The sequence below is a fragment of the Episyrphus balteatus genome, chromosome 3 (genome assembly GCF_945859705.1).
Source record: "Episyrphus balteatus chromosome 3, idEpiBalt1.1, whole genome shotgun sequence".
NCBI classification, from domain to species: domain Eukaryota; kingdom Metazoa; phylum Arthropoda; class Insecta; order Diptera; family Syrphidae; genus Episyrphus; species Episyrphus balteatus.
The window spans coordinates 10,964,122-10,989,808 of record NC_079136.1 but is presented as its reverse complement, the minus strand read 5'-3'; the positions used below and the strand labels follow the sequence as shown (position 1 = coordinate 10,989,808).

General features: G+C 31.8%; 1 protein-coding gene across 3 annotated transcripts in view; it reads left to right on the top strand.

Annotated features, from left to right (window-relative positions):
• Nucleotides 1–25,687, top strand: part of LOC129917148 (uncharacterized) — a 131,662-nt gene that overhangs the window by 5,645 nt on the left and 100,330 nt on the right. For all 3 annotated transcript variants that reach the window (XM_055997526.1, XM_055997525.1, XM_055997527.1), the window contains exons 4-6: nt 2,558–2,687; nt 13,649–15,619; nt 19,036–20,777. In XM_055997526.1, coding sequence (XP_055853501.1) covers nt 2,558–2,687; nt 13,649–15,619; nt 19,036–20,777 — 3,843 coding nt within the window. The remainder of the gene's footprint in view (nt 1–2,557; nt 2,688–13,648; nt 15,620–19,035; nt 20,778–25,687) is intronic.

The following is a 25,687-nucleotide window of genomic DNA, read 5'->3' as shown; positions in this document are numbered from 1 at the left end:
TTCAAAATGCAGAGCACCTAATTTTACTTTCAGCAAGTGAATGCGCAAAAAGTGAACTGCTGAAACTGAAATTTTCAAAAACTTGTTTTCAATGAAATTCTTTTTGATGTTTAATCCTAAATATATATTTTTCGTGATGTGCTGCTTTTTTAATACAAATTAGAAGCACAACCATTAATAATGTTTACATGTTGACCACTAACATTTTGGAATATCAAAAATTTCTATTTCCAATATCTTTGAAAAAAATATTATTTTTGAAAAAAAAAGTAAATATACTTAGATACAGCCGTTTCAGAATTTGGAGAGGGCTCGAGCATCTGAGCTGCATTTTAATCTTTAAGATTTACGAACAAGTTTCAGTACACTATGATGAAATCAGCTAAATAATAACATGATCTTGAGGGCTTGAGCCCTCTGAGCCCCCCCCTCAACACGCCATTGCATAGGACATTGGTTGATAGGAGACCACGCAGTAAAGCCAGGTGTATTACACAAAACTTATTCGAATACAGTTGTTTAGACCAGCAGAAAAAAGAGACGATCTTGCACTTTCTATGCCAATATCTCGCCCTGACTAGGAAAAGAACTCTCTCTGATGTGTTAATCTATCAGTGACGTTATTCATAGAGGTGTGAGGTATCAGCGTTTCAATTTATGATGAGCGACTAGTTTTCCAAGAACTAAATTCGACAAAAAACTATCTTAAAATAATGCATCATTTTTTGAAATGATCATTCAAAGTTTGTCTAACCCACTTGTCAGGCCGGAAATCCTGGGTAGCATGTAACAGTAGTTTTTAAGAACGTACTGAAAGCTTGCCAGGTTCAAGTTGTTTTTTTTTTAATAAGATCCAGGATTTGTATCGTTTGTGATTGTAGTTCCCAAATAAATAGTTCTTCCTAATACACAACTTTATAGTTCTGGAATCATAAGAAGGGCTGTGGCCTGTGGCACTTGTCTTAGCCATGGAGTCTGCTATTTTGTTGTCCATAACTCAAACGTACCCAAGACTCTAGTACATTGATACGTTATTGTTGCGACGGAGCTCGTTTAACCAATTCATGAAGTTATGTAAGTTTAGAGTTGATTCCATATAATATCGTTTTCGATTGGTTTTACTTAGTTTCGAAACTTCCTTGTGGTGGCGAATGATCAAATAAAAATTGTTTGCTTTTCATCACCAAGATATTTCGTTTCACGTTTGTTATTTACTCGTCATTTATTTTGAAGAATAGAAATAATTTATTTTTAAGAAGACGCGAATATTAGAAATTGATACATATCACATTTTCTCTTACCCAATGCAAAACTCCCTCAATCGCTAAAATTTCCTGCCAAATACACGGTATAAAATCCCTAGAGTACACTCCTCTACTAATACCATTTTTAGTATAAGATTCATCTGTATTAAAATGAATACATTTTATCTTCAAAGAAATTCAGGCTTAAATATTACTGTTTGTTCAATGAGAGCAAGCTTTGAGACGAATCGCGTTATCGAAGGATGTCTAATAGAGCACAATGTATAGATGTAGTTTGTTGAGCTTCACTCATTCACAGTCATGCTGAGCGTTGTTTGTTTAAGTTACCGGTTATTGTAATATACTGCTTTGTCCAAGACAGTCTATCTGCCATCATAGAGTAGGTGATGTGAAGCTGAAGCTGCCATGAGAAATACATACATACATACATATATGGAATTGTATTAAAAAAAAGTTTTCAAATATGTAGCTAAAATTCTCTTAAACGAAATGTGTCAACTCCATTATTATTCAAAATAAACTAGATTTGTTCATCCAAAAAGTATTCATTTATTTTTTCCCAATAAATCCACTGAGCTATACAATTAAATCATATCAACTAACAACCACACTACCAACTATAAAAATAAAACCATTGTTGTTAGCCAAATTCCCCTCTTAAATTCCATCAACCATAAACCCTGCATTTTGAGGTGGTAGCTAGTTTGGACTCTCAGTCTATTTAAAAATCAGTAACAAACTAACATTTTTATGAAATAACTTTCTTTGTTTTCATATTAAAAAAAAAAAAAACGAACTGGGTCCTCTACAAAATAAAAAAAAAACATAAACTCTTACCTGTCCATCAACAGCCAACATTGAACTTTGTATTCTTTTTTGGAGAGGTAGTAGTCAGCTCGAGGCTGACATGACAGCATTTCCATCAACATCCATGTTTCCTATATATTTTTCAATTTATTAAAAACACTCTAACGCATCGTTGACTTGTCCCCCAGACCCATTTTAAACCCCATCCTCAGTCCAGCCATCAACATCGCTATTGATATTCCATTTCTGATGAACTAATCCATGATCTAAACAGAATTGTTTAAAATGCACATAAAGTTTTGTGACGTCTATCCATCGTTTTTCCTGTTTTTCCCTGATAGAATGGTTTAGGTGTACCCACCTAAGCCGCTTTTGAAAAAAAATAAGCCCTCTTGTATTTTTATTCAAAACTACAAGGTACAAAAAAAAAGTCTTTTACCTTTTTACACGTTTTTGTTGTTGATTTATTTTTATGCTTTTTGTAGGTTTTCATCGCTAACTTTGGATCGGAATGCGCTGTAAAGCGACGCTGCTCCTCGCAAAATTGCATCAGCTTAATTGAGAACTCTCGCAACAGGAGCCTGATGGCGAAACACGCCCTAAATAAAGCAATCGGTGAGTTGTTGTTTCTTCTAAACAAAATATATACCTCCCATGTAGAATATTTTATTTTATTTTTTATTTTTTTTTCAATTTATTATTCAATGCCTCGTGATAATTTCAAATGCAAATCAACAATTCATATCCAACTGGTGATGTTCTGAATAAATTTTTTATTCCTTTATATAAAAATAGGAATGCAACTCGACTAAAAAAAAATAAAGAATTACACTGCGCCAGGGAAATTAAAGGAGGAAACTCCAGTTCCAGTTTCTCTAGAATATGGCAACTGGCGGCGGCAGCCTACATTTTTTGTCATAAACGTGTTGTTGTTTTTTTTTTTTATTTTTTTTCGTTCAACATTGCTTTTGGGTAAACATGGGATTTTTGTTAAAGGCTGTTTTTTTTCCAGGCTTTTTTTTTTTTTTGTTACTTTAATTAACAAAATGTCCAAAAAAGTGGGGAATGAGGTAACTGATCTATGATGGTGACTAAAAATTTCTTCCATGTGTGTTGCGGGTGTTTGATGGAATAACAATATATCTACTCCTACTTATAGGTAGGACATGAGTTAAAAAAAAAGAGAGGAGGTTCAATTATTCATTGGGAATAAGGCTTTTCAGAGCAACAATTCAATGTTGATTGCGTTGGTTGCACAAAAGCTAGATACAATTAAATTTAAATTTAGAGGCGAAAAATGGTGTTTTTTTTATAACAAAAAAAAAAATTGTATTTTGTTGGTTATACAAAACAATGCAGTCGATTTCAATTTAAAATTATATTTTATTTTGGATATTATATTTATTTGGAATAATGGTTTTTTTTTTATTATTTTTAATAAATGAAATTGAATGCGTCACACGTTGTTACTTGTTTTGTTTATGATATTAGTTGAGTAGTCATTTGGGTAGTTTTATTTGGGATTTTTTTTGTTATTAGTTTAAAATTGATAAAATTTGAATCAGCTAACCGAATTTAAATAGTGGTATGGGGTTTTATCATAATAACAACGATTTTGTGGTAGTGAAGCTAATGGTAGATGTGATGCCTAAAAGATTTTAGTAAATTTTTTGTTTAAACAGTTTCTAGGATCGGATCACACAACAGAAAATGTACTCCTCACCAAACTGAGATCCCAATGTTGTAGCATTATCAAGGTCTGCTAATAAACTAGTGCAAAGAAGATACATAAATAATTTTGAATTCCAGAAATACGAAAGCTTTTTTTTATAGCTATTCGAAGAGTTTCATATTAAAAACAACATAGATTTTGGAAAATCTTGGAGCCAAAAATAGCCGATTTAAAAGTGTGTATAAAGATTTGAGCCGGCTCTGGCAACACTGATTTATTCAACAGAGTGATTTTTATAAGAAAAGCGCTCAAGGTGTAAGATACAGGAAAAATAACTTAGTAAACCTAGAAAGGGGAATAGTGAAATTATTTAAACAGCATTTCTTAAAAACAAACAAATTGTCCCTGCAACGAGGTAAGATACCAATCTGTCCCTTTTTATGTCAGACCTCAGTCTTAAAAGTCTTATAAGCACGCTTGAGTCGTATAATAAATAAATAAATAAATAAATAAAATGGTTTATACTTTTAAGAAACGACAAACTGTGCTATTGTTACGTAGACAAATTGAACTTCTTCTATGTTATTCTAAACCGATTAACAAAGTTTATAATAACAAGCAAAAAATATCAAAAATGCATCCTTATGCAGTCAAATTAGATAAAAATTGTTTCTTGAAGTTTAAGGTATAAAAATACCAATTTCTTTATATCAAATTTCACCTTAAATTTTAAACATTTTTAGAACAGTGCAGTACATAGTTAAAAATTTCAAAGTTTATATCAATTCTTAAACTTGAAACTTCTTTCTTAAAAATGTTTGTTGGTTGAGAAACAAATAATGTAACCAGTTGACTTTTGTGGATAATTTTCTTATACAAATATGGAGCGGTGAGTTGAAATTGTAATTATGAAGTACTGCATCTGGTAGAATTTTCGGAATTCAACCAAATTGGTGGAGGTATACAAGATTTTATAAGTATTCTTAATTATTTAAACTAAAAAATGTAATAATTTTTACACTGAAACAAAATAATAATTGTTTTGCAATCTACGGAAAATAAAAACATGCTCTGCTTTTCTAATTTTAAAACTAATGCATTTTTTTTATTCCGTTTAACGATTTTTATTAAACAATTTATTTATTTACAATTTGCTTCATGTTAGTATTCTGTAAGTAAATAATGGTTAGATAGTAAATATCTTGGCACAGAAGGTGCCTAACTCTTTAAAATGTCAGTATTTGTTGTTGTTTTGACACGTCGATTTAGAAGTTTTTACTTTAAAGAACTGAAATAAATTTTCATATTTCATATTTTTAAAGTAATGTAATTTTTTTTTTCAAAAAGAAAATTTTGGTTTTAACATTTCGAAAAAAAAAGTTAAACTCAAAAATTTGCTTTACTTAAAGTTCAGCGAAAACCTATGATAAACGCCCCCAAGGAAGACCATCCATTTTCCTCAATTTAGAATTCTGATATCCAAAGGAACCATCAGCAACGAGAAACTCTTCTAACTTTTAACGATGTGTGCATTTGGACAGCAAGATTCTGAACTTCTAACTGTTATGTTATGAATCTGTTGATTTTTTTTTCCATTACCAATCATTACTTCCATGAAAGTAACAAAAAAAAAAAACCAAAAAGGATGATTTGAAGTTTTTTTTTTTACTCAAAACGAAGACTGTCACGTTTAATGGTTTCAGACTTGCATCTTTTTTAGTTTATCTTTTAAAAGTCATATGTACACTATATACACTCCATTTCATTTGATTAGGGACTTATTTCTCAGAATTATATAATAATAATGAAGAGTTTGAGACAATTTTCGGAAATGGGTAAATTTTGAGATTTGGGGATTTGAAGTTAAAGGTTAATTTTTTATAATATCAATCATCCGAGTGCGGAAAAATCGAGGTTAAAAAATAAACAACTCGTATCTAAGCTCTTTAAACGCAGTGTATCTCGTATCATCATTTTATGTAAAAAGTGCACATAGTAGTGTAGGAGTATGTAGACTAACAAAAAAAAAAAAATTTGAGCTTCTATACATAAAGAGGACGAAGTCAGCAAGTTATTGCAGTTTGTTTAAGTTTTGCTTTCTAACTTAAAGCCAAACATGAAAGTTTTGTGGCGGCTTTTCAAATTAATTGATACACTAAAAAGTTACTTAGAGCCTGCGGAAAAGAGAGCCTGCCTAGCTTGTTTGTGCAGTGCATTCAGGGCGGGATATCAATGATGATGATGAGCTGCCAACAAAATATATATAGAACTCGAACAAACCGTATTTTAGAGGGATGATGGTTTGGTTAGTTCTTAGTTACAAAGTAGAAAAAAGAATTTCTCTGCACCAAGAAGTTAATTGAGTAACATAGTACGTATAAGGTGCACAAAGTGTTTCGTGTATCTTGTTACTTGAGTGGCTGGTATACATACATGCACTCATATAGCTACTCAATTAAGGCTTGAATCACGTAAAGAAATTTCAAGGATAGTTCTTAAGAAGAATCTTTTAATTTGAGGTATTTATATATTGGGTATGTGTTTGTGTGTTTAGAAGCATAAGGGTTTAATTTACACACGTATTCTTCAAAATTATTATAAGAGGTTGATTCAAAAGTAAAAGGTAAGAGTAGGTATGTTATTATGTTGCAACGCGTGTTGCAGTTTTGAAAAAGCCTTTGAAAAACTTATTGAGGTTCAACATTTTAACAAGGAAACAAACTTTGTAGACAAAAATAGAACTTCAAAGATTCCTTAAAATTATTTTTAATCTAGTTAAATTGTTGAGGAATAGAATTTTTTCCTTTACTTTTAAAATAATTGAAAATAAAAATATTTTGTGCTTTTAATATCAAATTTTTAAAAAATTAAAAGCTTAATATTAACGCCGATATTTTTCACATTATTTTTAAAAAATGAAAAAAAAAAATCGTTTTCATCGAACCGTTTTTTGGTCCTTAAACTTGGTATACTATTAATTTTTGTTACGGGCTTACGGCATCTATAATAAGCGTGAACTTACAAGTTGTTTTTTTCGGGCAAGATGATTTCAATTCTTGGGAATTAACTAAACTGAAATCCTGTCACTGAGATTGGGATTTTCACACGATATTTATAAATACTTTTGTCAGGTATGATCGAAGGACTAGGCTAAAGTATAAATTTTCTTATAAAAAAGAACGATCGTTTTCTTCGGGAAGCCGCCGCACAGTGCGTTGATTGTATGGAGATGTTGGAAAAAAATCAAATTTTTAAAAATAAGTTGAGTTTGAAAAAAAAATTGTTTTTAAATGTTATTACAACACGTTTTACAAACTTTAGCGAAATTTCCACGCCCCCTGCCACACCCACTTCTGAGTGTGCATATTTATATCTAGAAAACGGCTTGCACAATTTGAATAAAATTGAAGAAATTTGATTATCTAGGCGAGTTCAAAAATACAAAATAATGTCGACAAACAGAAAATTGAACTTTATCATAAATTAACTGTCGATTTATTCATTCAGACTTATTACCTTGAATTTGGCATACTTGCTTCACATTTTTGGCAAATTCTTTTTTTTTTATTTTTTTCCACTAGTCGCCGCACTGTGCGCCGTTTTGTCATTTTGTCAATTTGATACTTTGACTATTCCTTCGATCCTTACCTATATTCATCTATCTTAAAAATGAATCATTTGGCTTTTTTTACTTCCGATAATTTGGACCTCAAACATCTTTCTCACCGCCAGACATCTTTTTGTAGAGGTCCTCAAGGAGATCTATTACATGACCAACTGATATTTTTGTAAATACATCGCGAATTCTAGGATGGATGGATTGAATTGATACATTGTATGCAAATTATACTGTAAAAGTCTCAACCAACATTGGGCCCTATCGTGAATCTTCAGGGGAATTTTGTTTCCCTCGGAATATTTTTTTCACTGGGAATTTTTCGTTCAAACTTGAATCTCCGTCGGAATTTATTTCCAGGGAACAAAAAATCGTATGAAAAATTGATTGCCGATGCCAATAAATTCCAAAAGAAACTTTTTATAATCATTTTCGTTCCCATTGTTAAAACATGGGAAAGATTTAAAGGGAAATTTTTATTCACGATAGCCCCCAATATATTACTGATTTTCTCAATATTTCGAAATTAGGGCCTGATTTTCCCATAAGCCACCAAAAGTTCTATTTTTCGTGATTTTTCAAATTAACGTAAGCTCATCATAGACAGTGCATAGCATTATGTACTCTTTAAAATGTCTTTAAAGAGAAAATTGCTATTTATAAAATTTATACAACTTTTTTTTTTGTAAAGATTTTCTTCTTTATATGACATCGAGAACTTTCGTTCACGTTTTGTTTTTTTGTTTTGTTTATTTTCAAATCAGATGAAGTTATTTTATCGACAGATGTAGTTGTTTGTCGTGATTTAAAGTACTAATTTTCCATTGTTAGTACTTATTTGGACACAAACCTAGCATAACTAGAATGGCTAAAAAAATGTTTTATAAATAGAAATTTATGTAACGTTGTATAAAGGCTGCATAAAAATTTATGCATTGTATAACTATGCAGCCGTTAAGATCTGTTTAGTTAAATCTAATAAATAAGGCTGTAAGAATATAAATTTTTTTTTTTTTTTCAAAAAATGTTTGTAGGGATTTTATCTAAAATTTCAAAACCTTGTTTCCGCGGAACACGTAGCTTCAAATATTTTTTCATCGTAAGATCTCAAAACTAGAAAATACGATCATTTTTTTTAAATTCAAGTACGACCCATTTTAGGGGAAACAGAGTCACTTTTTTTTTACTGCTAGTTATTATTAATAAAAGAAAAATTTAAGATGTAAAAAATATCCATTTACTAGTGTTAAAATTAAATCTAAGCAGTAGATCAAAATGTATATGCATTCTCGAATCAATGGGATACCTTATTTTTAAATCCTGCTAAGCCTTTAAAGCATTCAATATAAACCCCTAGGATTCAAAATTTTTTTTTTCCCCAAAATGAAACAGGAATATTTTGTTAAGCATACAAAAAATACACAGGTATCTATGATTTTATACCTTTTTTGAATTCGTCATCTGCATAAATCAAAGGATTTGATTTAAAATAACTCTCAAAGTTACTTTTGTGCACTAAAGCTTAAAATATGTTTTTCAGCTTAAACTATATTTATAACATTTAAAACCAGTCACATTCACTATTTTGCATTCATGCATATCAAACTAGAAAACTATATCGCAAAATGAACATGAACGCCCTACAGCTTTCCACAAAGTAAATTAATTATTCAAATTCAATTCATATAAAAAAAAAAAAAAAAAAATCGTATATATATTTCAGCCAGGTTTGTATACCGTTCAAGTGTTTCAGAATATGTAATTACACATGTTTTAGTAATTTCGTACAAAACGCCATGGCCAAATGCAATGTAATCTAAATTGAATTTAACATTCACATTCAAACGCCTACATGCGAACATAATCACACACAAATGCGATTTAAATGCGATTCGAAAGTTTGTAGGTGTTGGTATAAAATGTAAAACAAAATGTCTGTGGATTAACCGGAAACTGGAAAACCCAACCATTTACGCTTCATCAAAGTTAGATAAGTTTTAAACTAAAATAAAAATATAAAAAAATAGAATAATAATGTACAAATTGTATTTTTGAAACATCAAAAATGCCACGTTGTTTTGTTATGCCTTCAAACAATATTATAATCGAAACCCAAAACTAAAACTCTGAATTCATTTCACGCAAAATATTTTTGTATCCGTGTTAGACACGATGATTAATTAAAAATTGATTTTGATTGGTGGGAATGTGTTCTGTGTAGTTTTTGTTTTGTGCAGATGTAAGAATTTTGTTTTTAATTTGTGAATTCGTGCAAAATTGTAAACGATTGATTAATTTCCAATCACTAGAGGTTTTAACTAGATAAAAAAAAAACTGTTTTCAAGTTAAATGGAACCTCAGAAAAATGTATTGACGCGAGGTTGTTAAAATATACAATTGGTCTTAATGAAGGAAAAATATTTTATGAATTACATAAATTGGCTCCGCGAAATTAGGCCCCAGGAAAAAAGGCCTCAATAAAAAAATGAAATAAGGCCAGAAAAAAAATACGCACAAAACAACAACAACGAAATTTCTCAAATTTTGGGGTGTTATTTCATGCAAAGTACCGCATATTGTGGACTCCCTGTTGGTTTGCAGCAATATCTTTACATTGAAAAGCATTATTAAATAACATAATAGCTGAAAAAATCGCGCGATTTGTTCAGCTATTCTGTTACTTTCTAATGCTTTTCAATGTAAACATCGTGCTGCACTGCAAACAAATGCCTTTCAATGTAAAAAACCATCAGGGATCATTGAAAAAAGCATTAATAAGTAACAGAATAACCGAAAAAAAAAAAACACAACAACAGTTTAAAACATCCTTGAGGAACAATTTTAAAAGTTCCGTCCATAAAGATGGTTCTGTTGGTTTGGGGTGATATTTCATTACCAAAAATAAATTAATTTTGAAAAAGAAAAATTGAGGTCTTATTTCATTTTTCTAAAAAAGTTCAAAACAAGTTGGGGCCTTATTTCATTTATTTTTGGGGCATCTTTTCATTTCGATGGGGCCTTGTTTCATTGGGGCATATTTTCATTATGAAAAAATACCCCAATTTGTGGCCTTATTTCATTTTTTCTTTTGGGGCCTTATTTCCTTATTTGCTAAGATTTTAGTTTAAAGTTAGTTTTTGACGTGTTAATAGGTGATATGCATTAAAGTATGAACTTTTTTATCCACATTTTGGTCATATCAAACCTAGTTTATTCTTATTAACCCCTTGTAACCTAACATCGCAAATTTTAAAATTAATAATGTAAATCGAAAGGGCTTTAGGCATAATAATACACGTATTTTTTTAAAAATTCAATAAATTCATTATTTGCTCAGTTATTTCGAAATTTACGCAGTAAAAAAAAAAGTTTAAATAATTTATTTTTGTATATAAATGCAAAAATTCAAACAAAAAGCTATCTAATATTTATTTTTAGGCGCATTCCTAAAATCCAAAAATAAAACCCCGTTAGTTTATGCACGAAAAATATTTTTTCTGAATTTCGTAGTTTTTACATTTTGCTTGTTTTCCAAAACAGCAGAACTTTCAACATTAACTGCCAATCAAAAACTATTGGTGCTATTTCTTAGAAATATGGCGCATTATTTCGATAAAGCAATTCTTAAAGATTATGTAAAAAGCTTTTAAAGAATAAAAATATGTTTTTTAAAGCTTTTGGGCGATCTTTTTGGTTTGTTACAGAAATGTCACATGGGGCTACAAGGGGTTAATTCCTTGTTGTTAGTATTAACTATTTTTTATGCACACGGGCCAATGTGAATATCGGAAAAAACGTAACTCATTCTACCCTTCCACCTGAGCCTTCTAGCAGTATGGTATAGATCGTAATTCCATCTTAACTGATTCAATGTACAGCTGAAGATATTATAAATATAAAAGTTTAAAAAAGCTTATTTGAATAGTTATTTCCTAAACGTAAACACTAGGAAAGGGTCTTTTAAAATCAATCATTAAATAGGCTAAATGATAAAAAAATTATTCCTAAGCTGTTGTAGGTCGTAGATGAATTTGTTAGAAGAATGGCAGAAAATTCCAAAAAAATTAAATACTGAATGTAACTTTTTTTAAACAAAAACAAACAAAAAAAGTGTTTGTTATACTCATGGAAAGATAGTGAAAAAAAAAAAATAGGTTTCTAATACTAATTTTTTTCTAAGACCCTGAATTTCAATACATGAATATTTGAAAATCTCCAATTTTCTTAGTGTTTTTTTTTTTATTTTTATGAATTTTTGAAAGGACTTATAGGTGTGATAGGTTTACGTACGTATGCAAAAAATTGCATTTCGAAAATGAATTTTATGCTTATTATTCTTTAGAAAAAAATAGGCTATTAGATTATGTAATTTTTTTTTGTAAACTTTTCTAATAAAAAAATTAACAAAATAAAAAAAGGAAAAAAAAATGTTTTCGCTTTTTTTGTAAAATATGATTGTTTAAAAAAAAAAACATTTCTTTTTTCTACAAATGTCATAAAAAACTTTTTTAAGTGGAAAAATAATTATTTGTATTGCTTTAGCAATATATGTAACATTGAGTTTGCATAAGAAAAATGGCATGTAAAGGATGAGTTGTCTATATCTCAGAATTAGGTAAATTTGTTTCATTTTTTAATTCTCCAAATTCTGTATTTTAATATTCGGTCTAACCGAAATTCGGCAAATAAAACAAAAATTGTGTATGAGTTCCATTATTCTTAATTCTGTATTCTAAAATTCTATAACTTCAGAATTCTGTACTTGAAAATATTGAATATCTAAAATTCTCTCTTTCCAATAAATGTAAATCACATTTTCTGATTTCTTAAAATTTTGTAAATGCGTTAGAACTAAACAATTTTGGGACTTCAAAATTCTGTAGGTATTTCAAAATACAGAACTTTAAAATCCATAATTTTGAAATATAGATAATATTTCGGCACCTACAATATACCATCTCTATTTCTGTAAACGCAAAATTCTGTATACCAAAATACTGTATTATTTTATATTTTTGAATTGTTCTGGCTTCCAAATTCTGTAATTCAAAATTCTGTGAATGATAAAAGAAAAATTGTGAACAGAAGTGTGCTTATCATTAACAGAAAATACAATTTTGCGTTTAAAGAATTTCGGAATGACAAATACACTGTTTTTCAAACAGTCCCTACAAATAGGAATTTTTCGGCGGTCTTTTCAGCGAAAGCCATAAGAAGTCCAATAAAATGGAAAATTTAGTTAGGAATTTTCTTTTATTTTGTTTTACCTAAATTGTTTTCAAGTAATAAGCCAATAATAAGAAAAAAATTTATTCTTTTCCACTTTTTAGGGCATTCCAAATTAAAACTGGTTTGTTTGTACGAAACAGTAGATATATGGGTGACTGAAATATTCGAGTTGTGTGATCAATGAAATTTTAAATGTTTTCAGTATTTAAGAAAAATAAAATAAAATTTATTATTTTTTTCCAGACACCAAAACGGTGTTTTTTTTCCGTTTTAAAAGGAAACAAAATTTAACATATCTGAAAAACTTTTGAGTGTTAAACTTGAATCTATTGCTATTTTTTCTTTATCAAGGATTTTTTTTCGAAATACATTTAATTTAAAAATGATAAAACATTCTTTTTTCGGCGTTAACCTGTTTTCAATTTATGTTCACCCAGTGCAATTACTCTCTATAGGTTCATATTTAAGTACCTACGTCCAAACTGAACATACATCAGCAAAATATCGATGATTTTTTCTAAATTGATTGCTTTGATGTTATCAACGACCTAAAAAAAATAAATAACAAAAATTTTACCCTTTTCAAAGCAAATTAGTAATAAAAAAAAAGCAACAAAAAAAACTTCCAACTTACCACGTTGCTCTGACTTACCCACTAACACCCATTCCCACCAAAAAGCAAAACGACACAATTTTCAAAAGTATATATAAAACCCTTTGAAAAACCAACTAAAATCAAACATTTCCTAATTTAAGTCAACAAAATCAAATGCATATTCCCATTAGAGTGGGTGTGTACTTCAAAGAATTTCATGCTACCATAAGTTTTCCCTCGAAGTCTGAACGACAAAGCTGTTATCTATTCACTTAGGGTCCAGTTGTTTTCATTTGATTTCATATCTCTCTTTTTCCTTTCCCCCATTTCAATCAACTAGGAATACTCATTTCCTTCCTACTCTCTCTCTCTCGTACTCTCTCTGAATAACCATCTTTTTATTTACATTTAACTATATAAATTTTATTTAATTTTCTTTTTTTCTTTTGTTTATTTTTTTACAGATTCACTTCTAAATAGCGACCATCAAAATACAAATAATGTACTCCTTGGGACTTTGGGTTTTCTAAGAATTCTATTACCCTTAATTATTCGTGCTGAAAGTAAAGACACTAATCATATTTACCACAAGAAAAGTACCACTACCACCAACAACAGTAATAATAATAACAAAACTGATGACAATAATTGTAACAGCAACAGCAACAGTAACAGCAGCCTTCAAGACGCCAAACAAATAGTTGAAATCTATGATTTTTGTTTGCACTTACTCAACACAAACCACACTTCAAGTCATTCCATTATAAATGCCTCTCTCGAGGTTATCAATTCAATTTTACAGTCTTTTGATGGTGGCGGTGGTGGTAACTCTGGCAGCGGGACCAACACATCCGCTGCTGGAAAAACACTTGAGCACCTCCTATGCAATCACCAGCTGCACCACAATGAATACCTAAGAAAGAGGAAATCATTAAAAAATCAAATATTCCAATTGAAAAATTTTCAAATGACGTGCAATGTGAGTGGAAATGGTACTGGCGGTGCTAGTGTAGGCGGCAGTGGTATGTCCGAGGTGACTCGAGGAACGATTTCTACTTCGGCGTCACCATTCAAGTCAGTGTCGATGAAGAAAAAATCGACACAAGAAGAAAAATCTTGGATTCCGCCTGGCCACGAGCTGCTTTCTAGCCCCCAAGCCCACTCTCGAGCCACCACCACCACCGACAGAACCAGTCAAAGTTTGCTTGTTGGTGGTGGTGCTGCTGATGGTGATGAAGATGCATCCGAATTGAATAAACATGGAACGTCGTCGTTGAAGAAGTCGACTATGACAACGCCACCACCACCGACGACTATGTCAGTGACAGAGAGATCGACATTGAAAGTAAAATCAACTACGACAGCTTCGGCGGTAGAAGAGGAAGAATCTATTAGAGATGCATTCAAATTAGGAATGGAAAAAATGTCGTCTTCAATGTCGACTTCGTCATCCCTGATGGGAACACCCACACATCCAACACCGCCTCCTCGTAGACATCACCAACAACAACAACAACAACAGCCCAGAACTGCTAGTGGCTTGGTTTCTGATTCGAAATGCGATGACAAGATGAGGCATGGGAATGGCAATTCCAAAGTAAATATTAAGACGAAGAGAAGTTGCAGTAGTAACTCGGGAATATCAGTTGACGATGACGACGAGGCATGCACCGTCAGTCAAACAAGCACTCGAGCTAACGATGAGTTACAACTTAAGAATCATAAGGATGATCAACATCATCGCCGTAATATTGATGATGATAATGATGATGACGATGATGATGATGATGACGGTTTTACTACCCTGTTGGAAGTAAATGAACCGCTTCAAAAAGATCCCCATTTATTGTTGTCGTCGGAATCGTCCTTGTTGTCATTGTCAATGGGTGAACCCCCATCATCAAAATTGAGGGGGAAGGTGATGCTACCAAAAGCATCAGAAACCGAAGAAGAAGAATCAGAACAACAACTGATGGTAGCACCACCGACAGTGACGGTAAATGTCGACCTGCTGATTGAAGGTGAAGGTGATGGTGAAGAAGGATTTGGCGGTGGTGGTGGAGGTGGTTCGAGCGATGACAAATCACAGTTCTTGAGTGACATCGACAATGAATCATTCAACAGCATTGATTTCGAATCTGAAATCACAATTGGTGGTGGTGGTGGTGGAATTGGTAGCGGTAACAGCGGTGAGCACGACAATAATAATTCCGACAACAAAGATTCAGAATCGACAACAACGACGACGTCGAGGGTAATTCCGCCCTTAACTGCTGGAGGAGCATCATCAACATCATCGTTGCAAAGAAGAGCGACTACGACGTCGATGAGTCTCAATAGTAGTGGAAACGACAGCAGCGGTGGTGGTGGTGGCGTCAAGTCGAGTGATACAATTGGTTCTTTCTTTAACAATTTACTCTCGCATTCGAGTGCAGGTAAGCTTTCGCTTTATTTTTTTGTTTTGTTTTCCAGAAATCACTATAAAATCCCTAAAAGGATCGATTTAAGTTGGTTGCCAGGACGAGCAATAAAGTAGAAGGATTGGGAAGGTCGGGTGGGAAATAGTTATACCCGATTTTTTTTTACTTTTCCTTTGAATCAAGTGGAAATTCGATAAGGACTCCCTCTTTTCTTTTTGTGCATCTCTATGTCAGTTGACTTTTGAATTCTTACCAAGGAGAGAACATAATATTTACATAATTGTGTCGTGTCGTTGCCGTTGCATCATGTTATGACGACGAGCGATGGATGAAGACAAATGAACTGAACAAATGATTATACCAATGCCAGGTCGTGAAGCAGAAGGTTTATGTCAATACACATATTATTATCCCTGAACGACAACGACGATAAATGAATGAAATGAAGGAGTGATTAGGACTCGGTTAAAGGCACCACGGCATCATAATAATATATATGATGCATAATAATGATGACATTTTGGGTTGGGGAACTTTCTTGACGAGAGAGAGAGTTTAGAAAACAATTTGTATCAATTTAATTGATGAAGACATGCATTTTGAGTGAGTAAGTGAGTGATTGAGGGTGTGTGCACTGTGTGCAACACGATGAACGATGAATTGCAATTTGATTGATTGTTATTTCGGATAGATTTTCACTCTACTTGCAACAATGTTTGTATAATGTACCTTTAAGCATGTTACATGTTATTAATTCAAAACAGATACAATAAGCTTTAGGCTATTTGATGTAAATTGAAGTTGTATAGGGAGAGTTAATGGCGATTTATTTGTGGTTAGGAAATTTCTATGCAAATTAGATATCATTTGATGGGGTTCAAGGGCATTTTTTGAATACAAAGTATAATAGTTCAATGAAACTGTTACATTTTATTCAAGGTTTACAATTGACTTTAAAAGTAATTTATGGAATTTGTGTAAAATAAAATAAGTCGAAAAATTTCGTATCGATATACAGACAATTGGTTTGCATATTAACCATTTTACAAAAAATCATTGATATTCTTTCCAACAGCTAGACTTGTTCAGAAACGTTAGACATTAAAAAGTAAGATAAGCTTCACGTCTTCGATTTGTTAACTTAAACAAAAAAAAAAAAATGGTCTACTTATAGTGAAAAACAGCTTACTCCACTTTTACATTTTCTACTGACAAATACTTCTAATTTTTTTTTAAATAAGATTTCATATTAATGAAGGTAAAAGAATTGATCAGATTTGAAAGCTTTTTGTATTTTTAATCAATTTTTTAAATAATTTTTAAAATAAGTTAGCAGATAGCAACTATCAAGTTAATACTCTAAATTGACGAAATCATTTTACTCGTCTTACTAATTTATCGTTAGAAATATGTAACGTTAAACGTAAAAATCAAGTCCCTAATTTTCCTGAATGTGCCCCAAATTAAGCTGCAATCACAAAAGATGGGTCGAGATAATTTAAACTTGGTATGGGTGCTTTTGATATAAATGTTTTAGAACCTGCCATGTACCAAGTTTGGAAAGGTTTAATTTTCTCAATAACTGCTCCCACGATATTTTTTACACAGTAAAAAAAAGTAAAAAAGAGTTAGTTCAAAAATCTCTATAAACGATACTTGCCATAGAACAATTTCTTTATTTTGAACCTTTACATTGCTTTAAAATTCTTCAAAAACAAAATTTTGGAAAAAACGTTATAAAATTTTTTTTTTTTTTTGAAAAATTAATTTTTCCAAATTGAATCTGAGATTTTATTTAACAATTTGTTTTTTTTTTTAGATGTTAATAATTATATTAATTAACTTTTTTTTATTTTTTTTTTCAAAGAATTTTATAGAAAAAAATATGTTATTGAAAATCGGCCTCTAACGAGTTTAAAATTCAAAAATAACAATGACCTGACAAATGCTTACCAAATTCAGATAAGAATTCCCAAAACTGTTTGAAATTTGTCTCTGTTTTCCGACTCCAGATTTATATTTCCTTCTAAAATTTAACAAATTCGGTGGATTTACCTTTTTCCAGCTAAATTCAGATACCAACTTCGATTAGGATAAGCTAGGTTCTTCTGAAATGTATTACTTACTTCTGTTGGCACTACAGCACTATGTACGTCAAGGTTGTATTCAATATCCTCCTCTATCCAGTTCAATATCCAGCTAGCCGAGTCGTTGAAGATCACCTTCTACCTGAAAGCTACAAGTAAAATATGTACTTTCGAGTTTTTCTTGCTTAGCTTTCCAGATACAATTATTTTCATTATCACACTTTTAAGATCTTCGACAGGATACATTTCCTTTAACGATAATTTTGTCATGCTTATTCAACTTTTTTATAAGTTGTGATAAGTGTGATCTGTAGTCTTTACTAACTCGAGCAGAATATCAACGAATACCGACGTAAAAGGCTAAACTTTAGCTTTTAATCAGACAGGGAATTCAAAGAAAGGTTATGTTAAAGTTATTACAAACGTCAGCAACTGACTTTTAACAATTGCCGACTATACAGCCCATAATCTCGAAAAAGCCCTAACTACATTTTTCATACTTCTGACTAAAACACAAAATCAAATACTCCAATTTGTATATAAAAATGAAAAAAATTTCAAAAATATTTGGAATTTTCTGTTAGGGCCTTTACGAGATTATGGGCAGTATACTCGAATAAGAAGAGCAGTTGGCAAGTGCTTTGGTAGAATATATTCCGTATGTTCGATGTCATTTGAATAACCTGAACGTCCATGCATTGCTGAAATCGCATTTCCACAACAAGCTAGTATCAATTTAACAAGAGGAATACTTTTCACCATTTACTCAATGTATTGCTTCAAACAATTTTAGTTAAATATTTTCTGTAAATTAGTTTCCTTATTTTTCTACTCCGATTCAGACTTTTGAAAAGCATTTTCAAATCTTTCATTGTGTATTTTCTAGCGAGACTCAAATGAAATTCATGTTGGTCCATAGAATTTTTTGGTTCCAAAAATATAAATATGCCCACCAAAACTAATTGCTTGTCTTGACCGCTTGATTTAGAGTCACTGCTGATTCTTAAGGTTTTATCCATTTCTTAAAACTTATCAAGTACGAACTAAATTTTTAATAACACGCTACTCGCTATTTTGCAAATAGTTTCCATTTAAATTTCTTAACCTACTAACCCTCTTCATGCCTGCATCCGTGTTACTCTTAAAATTTCCTATTCAGGTCATTAGATAAATAGTCCACATGAATTTAAGGCTTAAACTAATTTCTTTTGCTTGTTTGCTCGTCGCACGCAATTTCTTAATGTTATCCATTAATTTTATCTCGTTTTTAAAAATTGAAATAAAAATAAAAACAAATAAAAAAAAAAAAGAAACTAAAACAATTTTGTTTCCTTTCACTTGCAGAATCCATGACAAAACTATTTCGCTCAACCCCCAAGCCGACAACATTACCGATTTTAGCAGATACCTCACCACTTCCGGCCGCAATAAATTCTCAACAGCAGCAGAAATTGCAACAGCAGCAGCAAAAGGAACAACAGCAACAACAAGATGCAGACAATCTCTCGTTAGAATCCATAAACAGCCATATATCTCTGAGCAGTCACGTATCACTTCCGACCAATAGCTCTAGCTCCAGAAATGAGCAAGATTTAGTAATGGTATTACCACATCACAATGCTGCTGCTACTGGCGGCAATGGCAACCCAAACACCAGTACCACCACAAGTGCTGGTGCTGGGGTCAATGATGATGCATTATCTAGTGCGTCAGCAACAGCATCAACAGCTTTACTAATGGACAACACCAACACACGCAATAGCACAGATGACGAAGACGAGTCCTCCTCTGTCACAAAGTCACAACTCCTAGATGAGTTTGACAATCCCACAGACCCATCACAACTACAACAACAACACCATTCAATGCAACTTAACATTGGAACGATTTATGAACAAGCCATCATCTATTATACGACACGTTCCATAGCGTTGAAGTTTTTATTGACTGGCCAGCGAGGTTATCTACAATCCGATTCCTCCGTGCGAGTCTCCATAAAGCATCTTTCATTGAATGTTATCGCTAATTGTGCTCGTCTCATGCCCGAGGTGATGCAAATTCCTTTAGAAATAAGTTTTGCCGAGATAAAACGCACCCAACTCGCCCTCCAAATACCCGAGGAGGAGGATGAACAACTGGCATTAGTCGCGGAGGGTCACCACAGTTCGAACCACAGTAGCGACACCAGCAGTAGTTCGAATGTGGGCAAGGACTTTGACCATCTAACTGATGATTGTAGTAGACTGGGTGGCGGCGTCGTCGGTGGCGATTTTACACCATTAGGTGTACTGAGTGCTGGCGATTTGATACCTTTGGAAATTAAAGATGACCATTTCGGTGAGAGCACCACAAATGATTTCCTCAATCAACCGCTGAGTAAAAGTGCCGACCCATTGTTGTTGTTCGCCGAATTAGGCGGACCACTAGCAGCATCGTCACATGAGAAATCCCCAAAACCGAAACGTAATCACAAACGATCGGAACAAATTCTCTCAAAATCGGAAATAATTGAATCTAAAACAAGTCGTAGTAGCTACGTTAAGGGTCGTACACCATTGGTATCAGTGGTGGATGCAGCTCAACCAATAACATCGCAATTAAGAGATACATCGATTGGAAAATCCGCTGCGGAAAAATTCAATTTGGTCAGCAAGCCTAAGTCGGCTTCGACCGAGACCTACTCCACCAAGTCACCCACTCACGATATCTCTATCGGCGGCGGTGGCAGTGGTAGTGGCAGAACCATCTATGACATTCAACACCACCACATGCTGCTGCGGGCCGAGGGGCATCAGCAGATCCTTTCGGATGTGTTGCTCTTTTACAATCATTCGGATCCAATTTTGCGTGGTGATGTGCAAATAATTATTGGCAATTTCACGCAGTCCACACTTGGCTTGTACCACAATTGCAATGAGTTGTTCGATATCGATTCCGGCGGCGACGGGCACAATGTCAATGAAAACAACGACGACGATGGTGATGGTGATGGTAAAAGTGACGGTAAAGTTGGTGGTAATTGGGAACCAAATTGTCTCCATCACTCACCGCTGCATATCAATAGGCTGTTGGCGATTTTAATCAAGGTACGTATTTAAATTAGAAATGTATTGGTTAAGTTTTTTTTTTTGTATTTTTGTTTTATGTCGTCAAATGCGACATTTAATCGAAAATTTAACCTCTCCTATTCCCTTCAGTGATGAGAAGCATCCACGACAATGATATAGCTTTAGCTTATAGGTTAGGTTAGATGATTTGCTTTTTTAGATGGAATTTTGACATTTTTTGGTCGTCATTAAATTGACGAGGGTTTCATGGGTGAAGAGATGCAAATAATATGTGGTTTTCACAAAGAACAACGACAGTGACACCATCCAAGGTGGCAACGTGAACCTGTGGGCTCAACTCTGAGGGGAAAATATACATATTTATTTAAGTGCGGAAAGTATTGGAATTTTCATTCTGACGAATAAGTTGATAGTTGATGGATTTACCTTTATGTATGTGTTATTTGTATACGCTTGTCTGATTAGGTTTTGTGGTATTTGATTGACACTATAGCAATGGAATTAACATTATGACCTTCATGTTTGAGAGTATTTGAATTAATATTGTTATCGTGTTGTCCTTTATAAAAAGGATTGATTTATTTTAAAGAAAAGTTTTTTTTTCTGAAAATGTAGCTAGCAAAATAAAAAAAAAAGAATGAATTCTGAGAATGCAGTCATGCATCCAAATTTGAATGGACCACATATTTATTAATTCTGAATATTTGAATATCGTTGATACGCATACGCCAAGGTGAACCATTTCGAAAAGTCGTATAGAAAGCGGTTTCTTTTCAAGCAAGAATGGTTATTTAAAAAAATAATAAAACTAGAAAATAAATCAATGTAAACAGATACCTTTTTTTAATTGAAAACTAAATTTAAATATTATGTTTTTTCCAATACGCAATTGTTGTAGGTATTGCATGCTTTTAAAAGGCTCTTGTATTTAAAAATAATAAAAAATGTGTGGATCAGCGCAAATGAAAATAATTTGGGCGCAGCTTTTGTTCAATTTTGATTGGAATAGCATTCAAATTGATATGTAGGCCAGGCCCGTATTCTCAACAAAAGCAAAACATCACTTAACGTCTTCCTTCAAATTTATCCTTCAAGGGCTTCAATTATTTTGGGATTTTAAAAACGTTAAAAACATTTTTCATTGTACCTAATATTATTTTTTTTAAAACGGGTCGGTAAAATTTCTGGATATTTTAGTTTTAGGTTGAAAAAAAAAAAAAAATTCCTGTGTGCGTGCCATTAATTTGCAGGAATGGAGGAGATCTATAATTTTGTGTGAGTTCGAACGGTAAGGACAGACGAATTTTAATTGCTCTAAAGGGCAAGTATTGATTTGGTGCCAAAATAAAGTTAGAAAAAATTGTTTTAATTTTTTTTTATTTCTCGAAAACGACCGACGACGCTTCCTGTGTTTAACTATAAATAAATGAGAGCATTTAATATGAAAAAAATAATACTTAATTACTTAAAAATTTGAAAAAAATAGCTCGAAATTTTTGTGTGCAAAATTTCTTTTCAAAATTTTGTGTTTGAAAATAAAGTCTTACATATATTAAAAAACAGCTTTAATTTAGAACAGAATAAAAAAAGGTTAAAAAGGTTAATGGCTTAAAAAAAAAAACATTGTAGGTACATAATAGCCGTTTTTTTCCAGGCTGAGGCAACTTTTTAAAAAATTGCCCCTACCGGGGCTAAACGGAGCGGAATAGACCGACCCCTCCCATTAGACTTTTTTTTTCTTGTTTCAGCCTAGCCTGAACGCTTTAGCACATTGCTCTTGAATCGCCCTGTACGACTGGGTCGCACCGTACGTATCTACAAGAATGATGTTAGTTAAATGATGTTAAGAAAATACTTTTTTTAAATGGTTTTGACCTCGAAACTAATTCAATTTTTAAATTTAGTTTTAATACATAAAAAAATGTAATAAACAATTTTTTTTTTAATTATAGGTGAAAAAAATTTAATCTTTTTTATAGAATCCAAAACTTTCCATGCAAATTAAAAAAAAAATATTTATTTCAAATAAAAAAATGCATTAGAAAAATTATTGCAATTTTTTTTTAACGTTTTTACTAGTTATTAATAGTAAGAAATTCGAGTTTAAAAAAAAAATTAATTGAAATTGAAATTTGTTTTCAATGAAAAAAATTTATTTGCACTAAATTTCATTTTAATGCAATATACTTTTTTTCCATAAAAAATTTGTTTACGCAAATATTTTCAGGTGCCGTACATACAATACAAAATACATACATAAATATTTGTTTTTAATGCAATTTTTTTATTTCAATAAATATTTTTTTTTTAAATTTCAAATGCATTACTTTTCAATTCATATTTTTACAACCCTGTTTAAAAAATTAGTTTTTTTTATAATTTTGTAAAATATAACTATAACATCTCGTCAAAAGCTTTTTTAAACAAAATTGATCATAAATATTTGCTAAAATATTGAAAAATGAAGGGGGAAAACGGCACATGTCCACTTTTAGTCAAAAATGAGCTGTCCGATGAAGTCTTGTAGTATTTGTTATGCAACTATTATGTATCTGTATTGCATTCATGGTTTCATTCCTTTCTTTAAAATTTGTTGTATTTGTGAAAATAATTTTTGTTGAAATTGCTTAGGTACTTCCTTTGAAAAAATTCTTTTGTTAGATGCATGTATATCTATCACCCTATAGTCTGTATCGTAAATGTACTTGTTGTTTCCTCATCTTTATTTTATTTATTTTTTTTTTTTCATGAAAACAGTACAGATCCCTTAGAACAATCCATTCAGAACAAACAACAATAAGATTTAAAGCAAGTTAAAGTTCCTTATTTTATCTCCTTGTGAAACCCAGTTGTAGCGCAATATTAATGCGTTTGAATCTGAATCGCGAATGAGTTTTTAAATTGTCAATAGCAACAAGTCGTTGCCATAGTAAAGGTGACTCTTCAAAAAAAAACAGAAGCAGCATCAGGCATCACTAAACTAAATAAACGAAAGAAATATTCGCCTCAGGAAACCAGAACTCTTAATGATTCTTCTTTGTTTTTTTTTTTTTTTCAGAAGATTTTTGCCTACCTCTCTACTAGACACACGGTATAACGGCATATGAAAAGTTTTCACAAAAGACAACAAAAGGGTTTTCCAGAATTTTCGATCCTCTGATGCAAAAATACACACAGAAGATTTTAAAATGAAATTTAATTGCTTCAAAAAGATGTCGTTAATTTGACATCGATGATATGGGTTTGGGTATAGAACGATGAAGATTCCTTTCTAGTGCAGAAGAGTTGAAGTTGATGCTCAATAGAAGCAGAAGTAGACGAAGAAGTAGAAGCTCTACATAATCGAGTCGATAGTTAAAAAGTGCTTATGACAAACTGCACACAGCATTCCATTGAACTTAAAGCAGCTAAGTCAGTATCATCTTTTGTATATTTTCACACAAAATCCCTATCATGCATGTGTATATCTTTAGGGGTGGTATCTATAGCTGCTGATGGTGGAGAGTAATCAGCTTCTAGAAATTCTGAAGCATTTTACTTATGTGCAATATTCTATATAGGTAAATGGTTATAAGAAGGCAAACATACTCGTATGTATATATGAGAAACTCTGGGATGCCATTGGAGCCATTAAAGTTTGTAGATTCTTTTCTTTCCTTTCAACGTATGCCATGCAGATTATACCACATATAGAGCCCTAAGGGAATTCAAGGTATATATAGACACACACATTGAGTTGAGTATGAAAGGAATGCTTTGCGCTTATCTCTCTGGTTTTGAGGAAAAGAAGCACAGCTCTTATACAAAAGGAGCAACGCAACTTAACCTTACCTATGAAGATATGAAAAATAAATAAAAAAAAAAAAAAAAAACAACAAATAAGAAAAGAAAAGATCTCGTTGACTTTTACATGTGAAATGAAAAATAAACTGACTTTCTTGAGTTTATCTCGCTATAGTTTTGTGAATACCTTGTTTGCCAATAGGTATAGTATCTGATGCTATAAATTCATTCTTGAGCAACGATAAATAGAAAAAGTGAGCTACAATACGGTTGGATTTGTTCTTTTCAATAACACAGGTCCGCCATCAAACTTTATTATTTGTTGTGTTTGTCAGTAGGCGTATTATAACGTTTCCTTCATTATGTTTTTAATAATAGTACAAAATTGCTCATTTGAAAATTTAAATAATAAAAAACAAGTAAATTGACCTTGCAAACAAATATGTCAGCTATTACATGAAACCTCAAGAGGCGCGCCTCTTTTCAAAACTAATGAGTGCAAAAGAGAAAGAAGATCAAACAAAAAATTATCCGACCGGAGCACAGTGGGGCACCTTGTATGGGAGACCGGAAAAAACTCAATTAAGACTAAAATACTGAACCAATTTTCATGAAATTTGCAGGAAAGGTATAGCAAGACAAACCTACATCCATGACCACCCATTGCCACGTCCACTCAGAAAAAAATTATATTAAAAAATCTGAAAACAAGTTTTTTCTGCTGTAAATGACTTACTTCCAATCACTTTTTTACTAGCAAAATCAAATTCTTTTGAGTTTATTAGAACATTTTATTAATAAATACCGTTTAAATGTTATAAAAATCAAAAAAAAAATAAATCTAAAATTTTCAAAAAAGGAAAAATTTCCAAAAACGGTAGGTATGACATTTTTTTTCAAAATTTAACTTTTTTGAAAACTTTTTTTTTTTGGTTAGTTCTAAAATTTAAACGGCTACCAAACCCAAACTTTTCCATCAATTAGCGGAACATTCCATCAAATCATTCTATCTTTTTTTGGAGACAAGTGGAAAAAAGATAAGAGAGGCTTCAAATAACCAGTTTTACTGTATTCCGATTCCGATAGTTATACCTAAATAAAGTCAAAAAGTGGATAAGTGAAAAAAACATTTGTTTTAATAGGTA